The sequence below is a fragment of the Phallusia mammillata genome, chromosome 7 (genome assembly GCF_965637545.1).
Source record: "Phallusia mammillata chromosome 7, kaPhaMamm4.hap1.1, whole genome shotgun sequence".
NCBI classification, from domain to species: domain Eukaryota; kingdom Metazoa; phylum Chordata; class Ascidiacea; order Phlebobranchia; family Ascidiidae; genus Phallusia; species Phallusia mammillata.
Genome location: NC_137258.1, coordinates 17,555,621 through 17,571,565, shown reverse-complemented (window position 1 = coordinate 17,571,565; position 15,945 = coordinate 17,555,621). Strand labels below are relative to the sequence as shown.

General features: G+C 36.3%; 3 protein-coding genes across 3 annotated transcripts; 1 reads left to right on the top strand and 2 right to left on the bottom strand.

The window, feature by feature from the left end:
• Positions 1–2,696, bottom strand: LOC145238943 (arf-GAP domain and FG repeat-containing protein 2-like). The gene has a single exon (XM_080102235.1). The coding sequence runs from the start codon at positions 2,258–2,260 to the stop codon at positions 743–745; it is 1,518 nt and encodes a 505-aa protein (XP_079958361.1). The 5' UTR covers positions 2,261–2,696; the 3' UTR covers positions 1–742.
• Positions 2,697–4,640: 1,944 nt separating this feature from the next.
• Positions 4,641–6,511, top strand: LOC145238940 (ras-related protein Rab-9A-like). Its single transcript, XM_080102231.1, has 2 exons — positions 4,641–5,157; positions 5,472–6,511. The coding sequence occupies exons 1-2, from the start codon at positions 5,040–5,042 to the stop codon at positions 5,978–5,980; spliced, it is 627 nt and encodes a 208-aa protein (XP_079958357.1). The 5' UTR covers positions 4,641–5,039; the 3' UTR covers positions 5,981–6,511.
• A 45-nt stretch (positions 6,512–6,556) lies between these two features.
• LOC145238939 (apoptosis-inducing factor 1, mitochondrial-like) lies at positions 6,557–13,560 on the bottom strand. Its single transcript, XM_080102230.1, has 14 exons — positions 13,540–13,560; positions 13,354–13,471; positions 13,074–13,219; positions 12,572–12,671; positions 12,344–12,456; positions 10,666–10,884; positions 10,393–10,554; positions 10,220–10,328; positions 9,788–9,984; positions 9,373–9,513; positions 8,686–8,828; positions 8,422–8,561; positions 7,177–7,331; positions 6,557–6,850 (listed from the first exon to the last, which is right to left on the bottom strand). Exons 1-14 carry the CDS (start codon positions 13,543–13,545, stop codon positions 6,770–6,772), a joined length of 1,830 nt encoding a protein of 609 aa, XP_079958356.1. The 5' UTR covers positions 13,546–13,560; the 3' UTR covers positions 6,557–6,769.
• Positions 13,561–15,945: the final 2,385 nt, after the last annotated feature.

Sequence of the window (15,945 nt, the reverse complement as noted above, 5' to 3'; positions counted from 1 at the left end):
TTGTAGGATGAAGGTGTTGTATTTTTAGGGCTAGCATGAAATTGCACATTGGGAATTCAAACAGCATTCCACCAGACAATCTATGACAAAAAACGAATGTGTTACGTTATGTGCATAAGAGTATGTTCAGTATAGAAGCATGGTCTAAAACTTCAGCCAAGAAATTTAAAATTGTGAAAAAACAGCAAACATTTACCCTGTGGAATTTGCAGGAAAAGGCTACATTACTAAAGTAACAAGAGAAAATAGGTTACATGGACTTGTCCAAGCACCTCACATTAACAAGTAAAAAACATTAATCTTGTGGCTCGATAAGAGTATCAAGGCTATTGGCATTTTTTTGTTTGTGCATTATATTTGACAGCTACTGATCAGAGCATTGAAGAGTGATCTTGTAAAAATTCACAAAGTAAGTAAGACAGGTCTTGCATAATGCAGTACGACTCTACTGGCTTCACCACAAACTAACATAGAGAATCAAATTTAACATGATTGGGCAGGTCTTATTTTTTCCATTATATCCTAATCAGTTTCATGGTGTCTTATACAGCACATATAAACTCAGTGCTTTTAATCAAGAAATGGTACAAATAATGTTACTATATTGTGGCAAATATTCGAATATTTATATATCACAACAATAAAATGGAAAACATTTAATATATTTATGTGTACAAAGCAGCAAAACAATAACATGTATACTCATTTAAACTGTTGTACATGACACATAAGGAAACAAATGCTAAAAGAATGGATTTGTAGATTGGGGTGCTTGGGCAGCCATAAAAGGGTTGGTAGCAGATGATTGTTGTGCTTGGAACTGTTTTTGAGCCTGCTGGTTACCCCAATTTTGCTGCTGTTGCTGGGCCATAAATGGATTACCCACAATTGTTGCTGGTGCCTGTGTTGTTTGCCCAGCAGTCTGCATAAAGGGATTTGACGGTGCAACATTCTGAGTGTTGCCTGTGTAACCTTGCATTGTTTGTTGCCCCTGGAAAGCCATCTGCTGTTGGGGTTGTTGTACTCCACCAAATCCTGTTGATGCTGCATAGTTAGTCCCTCCATACATTTGAGTATTTGGTTGCTGAGAAGTGGCATACATTGCCGAAGATTGTGGTACACCTCCATATCCAGTTTGTCCATAGTTGGTTTGTTGCATTCCGCCAAATCCTGCAGTATTTTGCTGCATGTTACCAAAGCCAGAGGTTGGGGCACTGCTAAACACAGTAGCCTGCTGTTGGGGTTGTTGGAAGTTAGAAAACGCTGCCTGTTGTGGTTGATTTGATGCAGGGACTGCAGAGGGTGGTGACATACCAAACACAGACCCCAATTGTGAAGTTTGACCACTGGTAATTTGAGCCCCGTAGTTTGATGAGGACCAGCCAAAGTCGGATGAACCACCAGCAGCAGGCACTGCGTTATCCATGCTAAAGAGATCTGCAAGATCGGCATATTTGTCTGCAGTGTTGGTTTGCTGTGGCTGTGTTGACGCTGATGTAGACATTACATTCATGAAATTACCAAATCCCGAAGGAGCCTGTGCTGTAGATGTATTAGATTGCTGGCCAGAAGTAAAATCTCCAAATGCATCAAAACCAGCAGAAGCTTTTTGAGGGGCAGCTGAAAAAGCATTTCCAAAATCAGCAAACCCAGAATTTGATGAGTTTTGTGATGGAGCTCCAAATGCATCGGTTGAATTAAAATCGCCCAATATATTATCGACTTTTGCCTTTGGTTTGGCCTGTTGTGGCGGCGACTTTTTCTCAACTTGAATTTGTGTGTGGTTTTGTCCTAACAATGATGTGAGAGGTTTAATTTCGTTGGCCTTTTTCAAATCGTTCACAAAGCTGTTTAAAGGTTTTTGGGCTTCTTCTGGTGGGATGTACCACTTCTTCTGCTCATATTTTTGCTCCATGAAGTACTTTAATTTTCCATGATCACTCCTTGACTCGGGTTTAGCTTTTGAACGCTCGTCATATTTCCCAAGAAATATATTTTTACAATACTCATTGCCTCTGGTTTCAATGAATGCAATTTCGGTGGTGGAGAAGGTTGCCATAGAGACAGACTTGACTCGATGTGGGGGATTCAGGCCTCTGAGAATTCCGCCGCATGATGTGCAAACGAATGATCCTATCGTCACATCTACATATGTTGGCCCCCGTTGGTCACATTCGAAACATTTTTTGTTGCAGTCAATTTGCTGGATCTTTTTCAGAGTTTGTAGGTGTTTTTCCTCCTGTTTTCTTTTTGAGGCCATTTGCTCAGAATAGTGTCATGTGCAAACAAAACAGATTGAACTTAATTTCCTGATTTTAGGAACATACCCTGTTTATATGCGATTAACAACAAGCACAGTGTATAAGTGATTAACAACCTCAAAATTATGTTAAAGGTCAACACAGTGGATTAAATTCTCACACACAAACAACTTTCCTTTAACTTAAATCAAATCAACAATATTAAATCAATACAAAACTGTGCTGGTTTAAAAACCACGTACAGAATCTGAATAAGGCCTAAGCGACGTACACATGTTGTTCTATTAACGTACTATGCAACTTTTTACCCAGCTGATTATTACAAACAACACATCAACCTACGCTATTTCGTCATACCACGTCCTGCAAAAAAATAACTCATTTTCATTTGACTTCAGCCACACCAATAATTTTTTCCTGGATATTTGCACAGTCCTCATCGGACCGAAAAAAATTCTGGACATTTGGCAATCAGATGGAAAATAGGCAATATTACGGTACTTCAACCATAGATACTACGTGTATGTAGTATCTATGCTTCAACTAAACACACTGTTAATTCTGAAAAAAAAATCAATAATGTGAATTAAAAAGAACATGCTAATTGCGCATACGAATACATTTTACGTTAAAAATTAGTTTTTATTCATAATTACAAGACGTAGAGGTTTGCTTAAAAGTTCGGCCAACAGGTAGAAAGCGTCTGCTTTTGTGATTTGAAGGAAGTACGCTGTTGTGATTAAAAATAAATATTACATCAATACACGGGGGGGGGGGGGGGGGGGGACACAATCATTTTGCTGTTGACTGCCGTATTACAGGTCCACATTTCCCCGATGATCGACAGTGTCTCTAGTTTTTTGTACATAAATTACAGTTTGACAGAAATTTATCTCGTAATATACCACCTTCTGGGGGCTGAAAGTCCAAATAAATTAATCTATTTACAGAGTGATCTCACAATGATTCAATCGGTTGAATCAGTGTGTTTGAGTCTGTCATTTGTTATTGATGTGATGATGATGTCGTAGTTGGCCGGATTTTGCATCAGGGTTGCCAGGTTGGCCTATTTTCGGCCAGAATCGCTCATTCTGGCCTTGATTCAGAGCCCTTAGCAGTGTTTCATACCGGAACGGAACGAAACCAAATAACGTTATTCGTTCTGAGCAAATTATTTATTTCGTTCTGGACCGATATTTTCATTTCGTTCCGGTCTGACCGAAATAAAATTATAACGGTATTTATCGGTATTTCGGTCTTAAAAAGAACATTTCTTTGTGGTCTTTACAACTATTAAGCGAAAAAAGAAAGAAAGTTGCAACACACAAAAATTATTGTCGGTAGTTGTTACGTCACATAACATTTGTCAATAATGGTCAAACGGATGTTAATTGTAGGAGCCTCAATTTTTATTATATCTTAACGGCGCGAAATTTTCAGCAATTGTTTCATGTCAAATGTCCAGAACGAAATACCGGAATAAAATATAACGGTATTTCGTTCCGTTCCGGTATTTTGAATATTTTTTATTTCGGTATTTCGTTCCGGTATTTGAGCCAAAAAATATTTATTTCGTTCCGGTATAACGTTCCGTTCCGTTCCGGTATGAAACACTGGCCCTTAGGCGAAAAAACTTCGGTCTGACCGTCTGGCCGAAAGTTTGGGCGTTCTCACACTTTTATCATGCGAGCACGCTTCTCAGCAGGATTTGACGCATTTCGGTCCCGACCTTTTTGTTCTCTTCGCTATTTCAATAAGCGCCGTGTCTCGTACGAGATTGCAGCGCCACATGACGCTCTGAATCCCGTCGCTGCTGAATAACACCGACTTTATTCGGTTTATGTCTGGTATCATTGTCTGAACTGTAATACCTACTCCGACTTCATGGTTTCCATCCGGTTAGCGCCATTATCATTGTCTGGATAACTTATCAACAACCCTCTACCCCCGGCAAATTTAAAATGCTATATAACTTGTCCCTTGTCCGGACTACCTGTAGGCTATTACATTTTTTGAGTAATTTTTCAAATTGCCTTGCAAACAAACTGTCCAAAATGAGTAAAAAAGTAGAAACCGATTAGGAGTAAAGATGCTTGAAGGTTCGCATTAGATCAAACTTATATGAAGATGGGATTTGCTGCAATAGCTTTACTGCAACTGACACCATGTTTAAATTGTTTAATAACGACATGTATGCACAAAATGTAATTGAGAATCTGCCGACTGATTTTGACAATTGATACTTGTATTATTTTTTTCGTATAGTCTTGGTGTCGCGCATGTCATGTTTTCTGAATAAATGTTTACTCGAGCCTCGTTTTTCAAAAATAATAATACACATTGTTCGCCACTTGAGGGCGCTAAACAAGCGGTTTTAGAAATTTAGCATAAAATCAAAGTTTGGGCGAATTTTAAGCGTTCTGGCCTACGATCTGGTCGATTTGCAAAATTTTAACCTGGCAACCCTGTTTTGCATGTAAAATGCAAAAATGGCAACTGTGAGGCGTGTTCTGAGTTTGTTTGACATTTAATTCAAATTACGCAACATCAGTAGAGTTAATTCAACAAAATGACTATTAAAACTGAGTACCATTGCCCAGAAAAAAGTAATGGTTACTTGCATTTTTGAGCAGACGTATTGGTTTTAACGTAAGGAACTACATTGAAATTAGAAAGTATTGGCATTTTTATTATACAGAGCATAGTTAAATGCAACAGATTTAATGAACATGTCCTAACCTTTTTAATCTGTGGTGTAAGTGAACTGATTTAACAGTTATGAGCCAACCCAGGGTATTGAAGCTCGTCCTGGTTGGTGATGGTGGTGTTGGAAAAAGTTCTGTAATGAATCGATTTATTACCGGAGAATTTGATGGACAGTCATACCACACAATAGGTGAGAATGCAAAAAGTTTATATTATTAATGTATTCATTTAAATATCATTATTTTGAATTTGAGAGATGTGCTTGATTTTGTTCATGGTCTAAGTGGCAGTGCAAAAAAAAATACTTGCTATAATAGATCAGTTTAATTATACAATTTATAAATGTTTTGAAAAAGTGAGACTGTTACTATATTAGTCTACAGTACTGTACACTTGAAGCAACCTTAACCAAAGTTGTGTGGCTATTGCTGTCAATGTTTCTTGAGAATATAATAAACTAACAAATTAATGGTAACCAATCTGACTTGTCAAATTTACACAAAGGAGTTGAGTTTCTAACGAAGAATATAGAGGTGGACAAAAGGCAATACACTCTCCAGATATGGGATACAGCTGGCCAGGAGAGATTTAAGAGCCTGAGAACTCCATTTTATCGTGGAGCAGACTGTTGTATTCTCACATATGCAGTAAATGATGCACAAAGCTTTCACAACCTGGCAGTGTGGAAAAGTGAATTTCTGTACTACGCTGATGTCTCAGACGATAAGTTTCCCTTTATTGTGTTGGGAAATAAAGTAGACATTGATGCGAACGAAAAAGAAGTGAATCGAACTGAAGTGGAAAATTGGTGCCGGGAGAATGGCGGTTATCCCCACATTGAAGCTAGCGCTAAAGATGCAACTAATGTTAGTCAGTGCTTCATGGTTGCTGTTCGAAAAACATTGACAGCCCAACTTCAACATGGCGGCGCAAGTATTAGTAACCTAACTTCTGATACGCCTAGTGTTAATTTGCATACAATGAACACAGGTAAACCAGACTGCTGCAGTTAATTACTTTGGGTAATATTTGTTGCCTGTGAAGATTAAATCCTGAAGTGTTCTTTTTTCAATGTTTTTGAAGTTCATTTTGCTCATATATACCCTTTTAGCTCTGCAAATGTTTCATTGCATTACTTAACTTAAAGAATTTTCATAGCATTTGTAAGTTTCATGCCTACAGTTCAAATTTATATGTTTTACTGGCATTTACTCTATGTAAGGTTGCCTATATCAGTGGCTCCCAACCTTAATCGACCCATTCCTCCCATAACAATTTAAAACATTTTAATTCCATACAAATATTATTTAAAATTGGGTCTCTTGAACTTCACCGGTTACATGTACAAATAAAAGTAAATTCCTCCCTGGTTGGGAGCCACTGGCCTAAATGATTGAAGGTCAGGAATTATTTTAGGCTTGCAATAGTCATTTTTTTATTACTGTGCTTGTGTGTTATTTCTTTCCAACATTTCTAATTATTTTTTACTGAAAGCGACTGACTGTTTCAACTACAAGATATTCTTTCCAGTTAATCTGCTAAATTCTGAACTGTCATGATCTGTAACTATACAAAAGTGCATTGAATAACTTATATTATACGGTGCACGTAGTAGCACAACAATGAAACTACGGTTAATATTTTACCACACTGGAATTACAGAACCAAATAGAAGGCACTTCCCACAAAAGCACACACTACTATAGGAAAAAGCACGATTCCGTTAACATAGAGGTTTTGAAACTTTTTTGGAAAAATTGTAACCCACAATGAAAATCGTTTTTGCAGCTTTCACCATTTGTTTAGTCCAGTTCAGTACTGTGTATTTTAAAGAGCTTAGCCAGCTCACTGTAGTCTTCATAAGATTGGTTATCCCGAATGATCTAAAAAAATGTTTATCTTAATTGTACTTTTTTTTGAAAACATACTCCAAATATATGCATTACCCATTTTTAAAGCAAAATCTAAAAAAACAACTTATATTATTTCTGCACTACAATTTATAAGAGAAAGCTTTTACAATATACAGTGGGCAAGTGTTACACTATTGATTTTACAAAATGCTCCCAACATATATATGTGGCAATAACAGATATATGCGGTCTTTTAACACAGCATGTTATTTTGCAAAAGATTATTCTAAAGTTTGCCGCTTCGGTGAATATGCTGGCACAATTGTTAAACCAATCAATTTCTGTAGCAAACTAACCTTTCTGGCAATTGACATTCTTCCAAACACATTCCACAGTAAAACACCCACTACTGCTTTGTCACGCAGATAAAACACCACCCCTTTGCCAAAATCATCGCTCACTGCTGAAGTAGGCTCAGGGGTTTGTTCGTCTGTGGCTGTACCTGATTCATCTGAAATGCAAATTGTAAATTAAATGCCAGTTGCACAGAATCAATGCAAAAACAGTTATATATAGCCCACTGACAATTCCATCAACATTCCCTTACTAAATGCAATTTCTGTAAAAACAGATTGATACCACAATAAATCCTTCAATATTTAGTTTACCTAAAAACCTGGTTCTCAATAATTTTTGTGATAATTTGTGCATTGTGTGGTTGGTTGCTTAATTATGTGCTTAACGTTCTGTAATTTATATTTATGCTATATTCGGTACGATATCTATTGCATTTCTAACAGTGATTGAACATTTTAATTAGCAAGTTTTTTCAAAATATCAAATGTGCGATTTGCGGCAAGATTTTTTTGTGTGTTTCCCATATTGTATTACAACAATCAAACTAAATTTTCAAGTCATATGACTAACCCAGCGTACTTTTATTACAAAAACATTAATGTAAAAACATGTGTTCATTGTTTAAAACTCTCTTTGATTTCTGTAATTAGTCAAAGTTATGCAGTGCAAAGCCTGAAGTGTGTGCTGTTAAACATGTAGAGAGTTTAGGTACAGAGCGGTTTTGTTTTTCCTTTACTGTTGTTTTTTGTGTTCCAGATTTATTATCGAGTATTATAATATATTATCATCCCATCCTGTAACAATGTACTTCAATTGTGTGGCATTGTAGCAACATCAATGCAATAAAATTTCGCTATAAACCACAAAATCCAGTCATGTCAACAAAGGTTTAGGAAATAGATTTGTATCTTTGTCCTCTGTAAACACAAGTCCTTCCGAATGGAAAAGGCTAAAGCTCAAATGAATTTCGAATGGCCAAATCTTTCACTTGGAGATGTTCAAAAAATGTATATATAATGTATGTATACACTGCTGTTAGCGAAATTCAAGATAGCAACTTAGGTACACAAGACACAGACTTGAATTGTAGCTGTACTAAAAACCAAACTGCCAGCAATGTAGGATAAAACCCATTCAAAATAGCAAGATTTTATATCTTTTGAACATCTGAAAGGTACTCTACTCAAACATCGCTATTTTTTGTAAGAGACAGAAATTTCAAAGGATTAAAGTTGTTCACATACCTTCTCCACCACGTAGGCCTTCCTCCTCAGCGCCTCTTGGTGTATCTTTTTCAGTAGCTTTGGCAAATACTCCAACAGTAGGTAAGCGTGAATCAACCAAACCAATCGCCTCATACCCAACATCTGGCCCGAGATCTGACCTACAGAAGTGAAAAATAGTGCTTTGGTTCCAACAATGTCAGAAAATGTAGTTGAACTAATATTCTGTCCAATACAGTGATGTTTTTAAAATTTTGGCGAAACCAAAGTGGGTACAATACTCACCAGAACATGGATTGATGGAAATAATGTTTTTGTGCCCCAGTCATGTTTTCTCCAGCTAACCTACCACTGACTACTGCATGATCATGATGTTCCACCCTGCGGCGGCCAAGTTTTACATCATAGAAGCAAGCAGCATCTCCAGCCTACAAATAAAGGTACACATGCTTTAGTTTTTATTGTTTGGTCACTCTGAAACTACATAGTAAAGTACCACAAGCAAATAACAATTAAAAAAGGACAAAAACAAGTTCCATGCCCTGATGATAGTTTAGTCATCAATGCATTCTGTATGTTTGTATTAATAACATGGTTTATCCAAAAGCAGTAACTATTTACTGTAGTGTTTCCTAACTGGAAAGGATTTCCTACCAGATGAGAAACTTAATAAACTGTCCTTTTGAGGAACTTTTAAATTTTAGGGGGAAGTTAAGCTTTTGCTTTAGTATGTGGTTGATAAAAAAGACTCGAGTTATAAAAAACTGGCCTAACGCATTTGTAAGGCCCCAAATTAAATGATGTTTGTTTTAAAGTTAAGTTGGAACTCACTAATTTATTGGATTTAGACTTTTGCGTTTTATTCAACTGTACAAATTGAAATTACCAACAAACAGAAGGCCTGTAAAATCCAATTTCACTGAACAGTAAGAAAAAAAAAAATTTGTTTTGTAAATGTATTTGTTTACGTACCACCCATATATTGGATCTGGCTTGTAGTTCAGCATTAACTCTGTAACCTCCATGTTTTTCATCAACTTCAATTCCAGCGGAGTCAGATAAACTAGTGTCAATGTCAAGACCAACAGCAACCACAATATGGTCTGTGAGCAGCTGAAAAGTAGTTCACACACTTGAATTAGTAAATCCAGTTGAAATGTGACATTAAGTGTTTAAACCTCTTAAGATCAAGAGGCAGTCATTTAGTAGCTGAATTTTTTATCCTTGAGGTTGCAAATTCAAGTAAAGTGTGACATAATTTATTAAAACACCAAGTTAAATCATAATCTTTTTGGCAAGAAACTCGTACAGAATAGATGTATACCATTACTGAAAAGTCTATGCTCGAAACACACATATGTAAAACCCTACAGAATATAGTTTCTACCTCATCGCCATTGCTAAGTGATAGCTTGACTTTATCATTTTCCATTGCAACATCTTTAAGTAATGCTTCTGTAACAACATTAACTCCTTCACTTTTTACTTTTTCGGTCGTCCATTTGGTCAAATACTCAGGTAATACAAGACCCATATTTCCCTTTTCAGGAAATAGTTGGTTTACTTGAAATCCCTTCAGACCCCCTGAAATAGAAGAACAGTATTTTTGACTTTCTTCCAAACTGTATGTGCTTATTCTTAATAAAAGGGTTAAAATTCTATCACTCCTATCACAGGTCACATTTATTTCTGTATATATGGCATTACTTGGACTTTAATTTAATTTAATCATCAACTATGTTCCGCAGATTCAGGACATTTGTGAAAAATGGTCTTTAAAATGCCTAAAAAAACTAATTACAATTTGTGATTGACCAACCTTTATGGCCAAGTGCACAGGCAATTTCACTTCCCATGAAACCACCTCCAATAACTGTAACAGACTCAATTCCATCTGTTTTCTCATCAAGCTCAAGAAAGTCACTGGCCTGTATGTAATCACTGCAATAAACGTTTCAAAACACGCAATTTCAATAAAACCCGAAGACTTACCCGTCTATATAGGGTTGTTCTTTTTGCTATTTCATCTCCAGCCTTTGCAACACTACCAAGATTTCTTGGTCTTCCTCCAGTTGCAATAAGGCATTTTTCATATTTAATTTCAGTACCATCATCAAGAATGGCAACATTGTCAGAAGGATTTAACCTGGTAACCTTTAAAAAACAAAACTTGTCATAAAAACAGTTAAACATCAAGACAACATTTTGGTGTTTAAAATTTAAATGAAATTCCTAGACACAAACTAAAACAATAGAAAAAGTTACCATTTTATTGAGAGCCAGAGCTACTCCATTTGGTTTGTCAGCTAACTCGCTTGGCTTGCAATAGAAATCTGCATTCTCAAAGTAAATATCTCTCCATTTCCCATTCCACTGTTTAAACTGAAACTGCTTAGCAGCCTCACTGTCATCACTGTACCAAAGTTCCTTAGAGAGAGGGGGTCGCATGTATGGAATTTCTGTGTCACTGCTAATAATGAGGATCTAAAAATAGAAAAAATATGCTGTTTATGTTTTGCATGTAAAAAAATGTGGGGTGGGGCAAAAAAATGTGGGGTGGGGTAAAAAAAGTGGGGTAAAAAAAACAATTTTTTGAAACTTTGTTGCCAAACTTTTATTTTAGGCAACAAAAGTTCAGTTTTTCTTCCCAACAAAGCTGATAGGACTACTTTTATAGTTATGTGACAAGTTTTTGATTTTACTAAAAAACAAAAAAAAAGATTTTACAAAAACTGTTGTTCTTTTTTAACCCGAAAAAGGTACAAAAAAAACAATGTCGGGGTAAAAAAAACAAGTGGACATTAGGACCATTTTAAAAAAAATGAAGTGGCAGTTGGAACTTCAATTCAATTATATGAACTTAATCAACCATCTTAAAGTCAAACATAAGACAGAAATTTCATTAACAACTCTGTTACAATCAATAAGCCAAAAAAAACACGAGCCACATAAAATTCTTTGTTTTCGAAATTTTACAAACCAAACTTACAGCAGTTAGTAAACTGTTTGTAAATTAATAAAACGCTTTCAAATTGGTGCTAAGACTTTCCATGGCTTTGTACCTTTATTGCACTGCATTTATTGCCTTTGATTTGGTCTTTTTTGTCATTTACCAGTCTTTTGTTGGTATGCAACTAGGTTTAAATAGAGCTCACCCACTTGCTGACTGGTCATGTAACCTAAAACCTTATTGAAATAAAGTTTAATTTTCTACCCCAAACTGCTTGAATTACCACATAATGATTTGATAACCTCTTTTCCTTACTTTGTAGCATTTTTCTTTAGGCCTGGATCCCAATTTGTACTTTTAGCCATGCAGGTATACTTTTTGGTAAAAATTTCTCCAAAACTGGCCCCCCAAAGCAATTTTATACAACTTTGGTCTAAGTACATGTTTTATAGGCTTTCTTTTTTATTTTCTAAACTTCCAGGTGACAAATAAAAATGTTTGGGCAAAAAAAATTTTTGGGGTGCAAAACATACATAGTTTTTTATTACCCCATTCCTATAGAACCGTTTGGGGTAAAAACGAACAACAAGATATCTGAAAAAATTTAGAAGCTAGCCAAGTAGAGTCTTTGTTGTTTAATAGGTCATAGTTATGACACAACACAGAACAAAGGTCATTGACACCAAACTTGTAATAAAAAATCTGCAGGAAAGTTTCTAAAGGTTGTTGAAGACTTTTTAACATACGAATTTTACTACTGTTGTTTCAACCTGCAGAACATTGCCTACAAACAAAATCTGAGAATGGTTTATGGCTTATTTTATTGGTAGAGAATAAATACATCCTATGAAAAAGAAACCATTTAAAAAAAATTTTTGGTTTAGCTGTGAGGGTATTGTTTTTTTTTACCCCAACTTCAGCAAAATTTTTTTTTACCCCATTTGATTATACTTTTTGTACAGTTTTATAAGTTTGGGCTTGAAGTTTTGTTACCTTTGCATTTACATCATGTTTCCGTATGGCACGCATTGCAGCATATGATGCAGTTCCACCTCCAATTAATAAATATTGCACTTGCTCAGGAAATTCTGGAATGACTGCAGCTTCTTCAAACACAAAGATGCAAATAAAAATTTGTCATTTTCACCACAAAAATAGTAAAAAGGTAATCCCACTTCAGCCACCACAACCTTGTGACTAAATATGGGTTTAACAGCTTACCATTTTTCTCATCTTGTGTTTGCTCTTCAACATCTGTTACCTCCTGTGCTTTTACTTCAGCAGCATGTGCTTGTCGAGATACAAGATGTTTATAAACTCCCTGATAATAGAAAGTAAAGTTTATATATTTTACAATCACAAGGTTTTAGAGGTAAGGTGTGCACAACGTTTTTTTTTCAAATGCAATCCACATTATAAGTTGTTATTTCCCTAATGACCACCAGTGCAGTCAGCAGTCGAACCTTAAATAGAGTCAAAGTAGAGTCTAGCAGATGGCAGATTATGGTTACTTGTGCAGCAAAATACAAAAACAGCGTTTTTTCCTGTTTTAGACAAGTTTCACCAGCTAGAAGAATATTTTTATCGATATACAGCTGCCAATATATATTTTAATACACATGTGCACAGCCACATTATATGTATTTATTGCCACCAAATGCAGGTTGTGCAGAAACACTGAAGCACGGTTATGCCACTGATTACACAGAAATCGAAAACTTACAATCCCGAGAAACAGGGCACCTCCAACGATACAAACAGTAGAACCCAGGTACCCAGATTTGTCCATTTGTGTCATTATTTTTGATCGAACATGAATTTGTGCAGTTTGTGTGCATTGTGAATGTGCCTGATTTCCACATCTTAAAACTAAAATAAACAGAATGCAAAATTTGTTAAATATACTTAATTTTAGTACAAATGTTAATAAGTTCAATCTTGTATCCAATTTTTACAAAGTAATTTGTACTGTTTTCATTTGATATAAATGTACAAAAACTTACCTAAAAGTTGTTTGTTCGATTTCCTTTGATTATTTAATGAAAATCTTCGCAGAGATGCCGAAGTAAATTTCTCACACAACTTTCCCGTTCTAATCATTGTTAAAGTAGGTAACTGAAACTGTAAAATATATCTTTGTATTTGTTGCTTAACAAATATTTCTTAAAAAAACTTATCATGCTACATACATTCATCCCAACCAAGCAACCATAACATAAGGTTTATTTCATCATAATTTTTAAAGCTTATTCCTTAAGGACAAAACAATTGCCAAAAACACGTCAAATGCCAAAATCACGTCGAAACTTAAAACGTGATGTTGACTAGAAAATTAGCATTTTTTCCCAAGATCACTTTTGCTTCGGGGCATCTCTCATTTTATACTCAATTTGGGAAAAAAGTACAAAAAGTATCGTAGTTTATTAGATACACTACGTTGTTTGACTTCGCTTACAGCACTTCCTGTGCAACATAAGCAAAAAGAATCACCTTAATTGTAATAATTTGCCGTACAACATGTGATACGCATGAAAGATTTAACCCGGTCAAATACGTTCCGCATGAAAAGTCAACCTACTGGAACGAATAATTTTTTAACTCTAGGCCTACCAATCACGTTGGTTTCTTCGTTTAAATATACCACCAAAAATAAAAGAACATACCAGAATATATGTTCGCAAAAACTGCATCAAACGGTATTGCACAGCTCCGCATAACACCGATAATGGCAGCAGCGTTTGTTGATGCGACAACAACATCAATTTGTTTTTGATAAAGCTACTTTTGAAGTTTGTCTGTGTAGCGTTGTATGCTACTGTTGTTACACAACTATGAAACATGTGTATATTTATTGCAGTAGATTACTTTTTTGTCACATTTTACCACTGGAATTGGAGACTCTTAGAAATCAACATTCTGCCTGTGGCACAAACCGAAGCAGTCTTGGGACACTAATTGAAGCTTTCTGCATTCAGAGTTTTTCAGCTTCAGGTAAATTGACAACGTTTACTGCTGTATGTGACTCACAGTACAATCCATCCAGTACCTTGGTGTTTAGTTCTGGATTTGACTTTAGCTTATCCTATTGTGGAATTCGTCTTCATTGTGAAAATCAAGGTTGGTGAGTGTGTTGTTTTTTATGAGTTGTCACAAACAAAAAGTTTTGAATGTTTACCACCGTTTCCGTAATGGTTAGAGCTCTAAAGTTGCTAGGCCCGTGTAATTGTCTTTCTTATTTGACTTTTCTTACAACGCGGTCAAGAGAACAATTTTCGAACAAGCAAAAGTTTTTTTAGGATGCAGAATTTCAAAAATACAAACAGGTTAGGTCTAGGACTTTTAGTGAAACTGATTTTCATTTCAACTGTGAAAATTTACCCTACTGACGTTGGGTGAAAAACTTGTCTGATTTTTGGCAAAACAACCAACGTGTTTAAGTCAAAGCGTAGCAAACGCGCGGCGTCACAAATGATTAGGTTAATTCTGCCGAATTCGTTGGAACTAACTTTATGCGATTGTGATCGTTTGACTGGCTTGTAGGGTAGAACTACTAACACTGAGCTTGGGCTGGCCCCCGCTCTGGGAATTTCTGGTAGGTGGCGCTAAGGAGCATAGCCGTTTATGGTGCTGACTCAGCAATTATTCTTACCATAAACCCAAACTGCTGTAACAGCACCATAAACGCCTATGCTCCTTAGCGCCACCTACCAGAAATTTCCAGAGCGGGGGCCAGCCCAAGCTCAGTGTTAGTAGCTCTACCGGCTTGTAGGGGCCTCTCTCACGCTGGTCGTTTGAAGATGGTGAATCGTTGGTTTGTGTTCTTCGCACACCTACTTTGCTTGACAGTGAAAAAAAGTAAACAAAGTGGATGGACTAAAGTTAACGATACTTCCAAATTTAAATAAAATTACTAGGTTTCGCCGATTCGCCGGTCGGATCCTGTTCGCATAGGCGCCGAACACGGGTATGCCGGGTATGCCAGGCATACCCGGACGAAAGCCTTGGGTATGCCGCATACCCGAGAATCGGGTCAACGTTAGTCATGCGTTTATGGAAATTATGCTGATACGATCCAATGCGTAACATACACAATTGATTTCAATACCGGTTATTGTTTCACAACCCATCAGTTATTTGCATTCATTACAATCATGACAACTGTAATCTCTTTTAGAAGCATTTGAATTTGAACGTCAAAGGGTGGTAATAAAGTAAAACGAAGGTGTTGGCGCTCGCTTGCGGGAGGAGGGGGAACGTCGCTGCCCCAGGTTATACGTCAACAACCACGTGATAAAAAAGTTTAGCGTTTGTGAATTAAATTATGAGAATATTGTCCAATCTTTGTTCTAAGTGCCTTTACCGCAAGACCAACGACTGTCTAGTGTTACCGCGCACAAACATGCGTTGAATTGCAACAAAAGCAAAAGGGCCTGGCGTTGTGTAACTCGTATACTGCAAGCTTTAAAGTAGTCTTACCTTATGTAGCGTCAGGAAATGAATTTGGTATTTCATGACGTCATATAATATGGCATACCCGGAAAAGTCGGCGCCTTTGCCTGTTCGCCAAAATTTTAACCGGACCGCAGACCTATTCT

Coding starts and splice junctions, on each gene's coding strand:
- LOC145238940 (XM_080102231.1), top strand. CDS start 5,040: ATGAGCCAACCCAGGGTATTGAAGCTCGTCCTGGTTGGTGATGGTGGT. Junction 5,158..5,471: donor ACAGTCATACCACACAATAG/GTGAGAATGCAA, acceptor ATTTACACAAAG/GAGTTGAGTTTCTAACGAAG.
- LOC145238943 (XM_080102235.1), bottom strand. CDS start 2,260: ATGGCCTCAAAAAGAAAACAGGAGGAAAAACACCTACAAACTCTGAAA.
- LOC145238939 (XM_080102230.1), bottom strand. Junction 9,514..9,787: donor CACTTAGCAATGGCGATGAG/GTAGAAACTATA, acceptor ACTACTTTTCAG/CTGCTCACAGACCATATTGT. Junction 8,562..8,685: donor TTCCATCAATCCATGTTCTG/GTGAGTATTGTA, acceptor TCACTTCTGTAG/GTCAGATCTCGGGCCAGATG.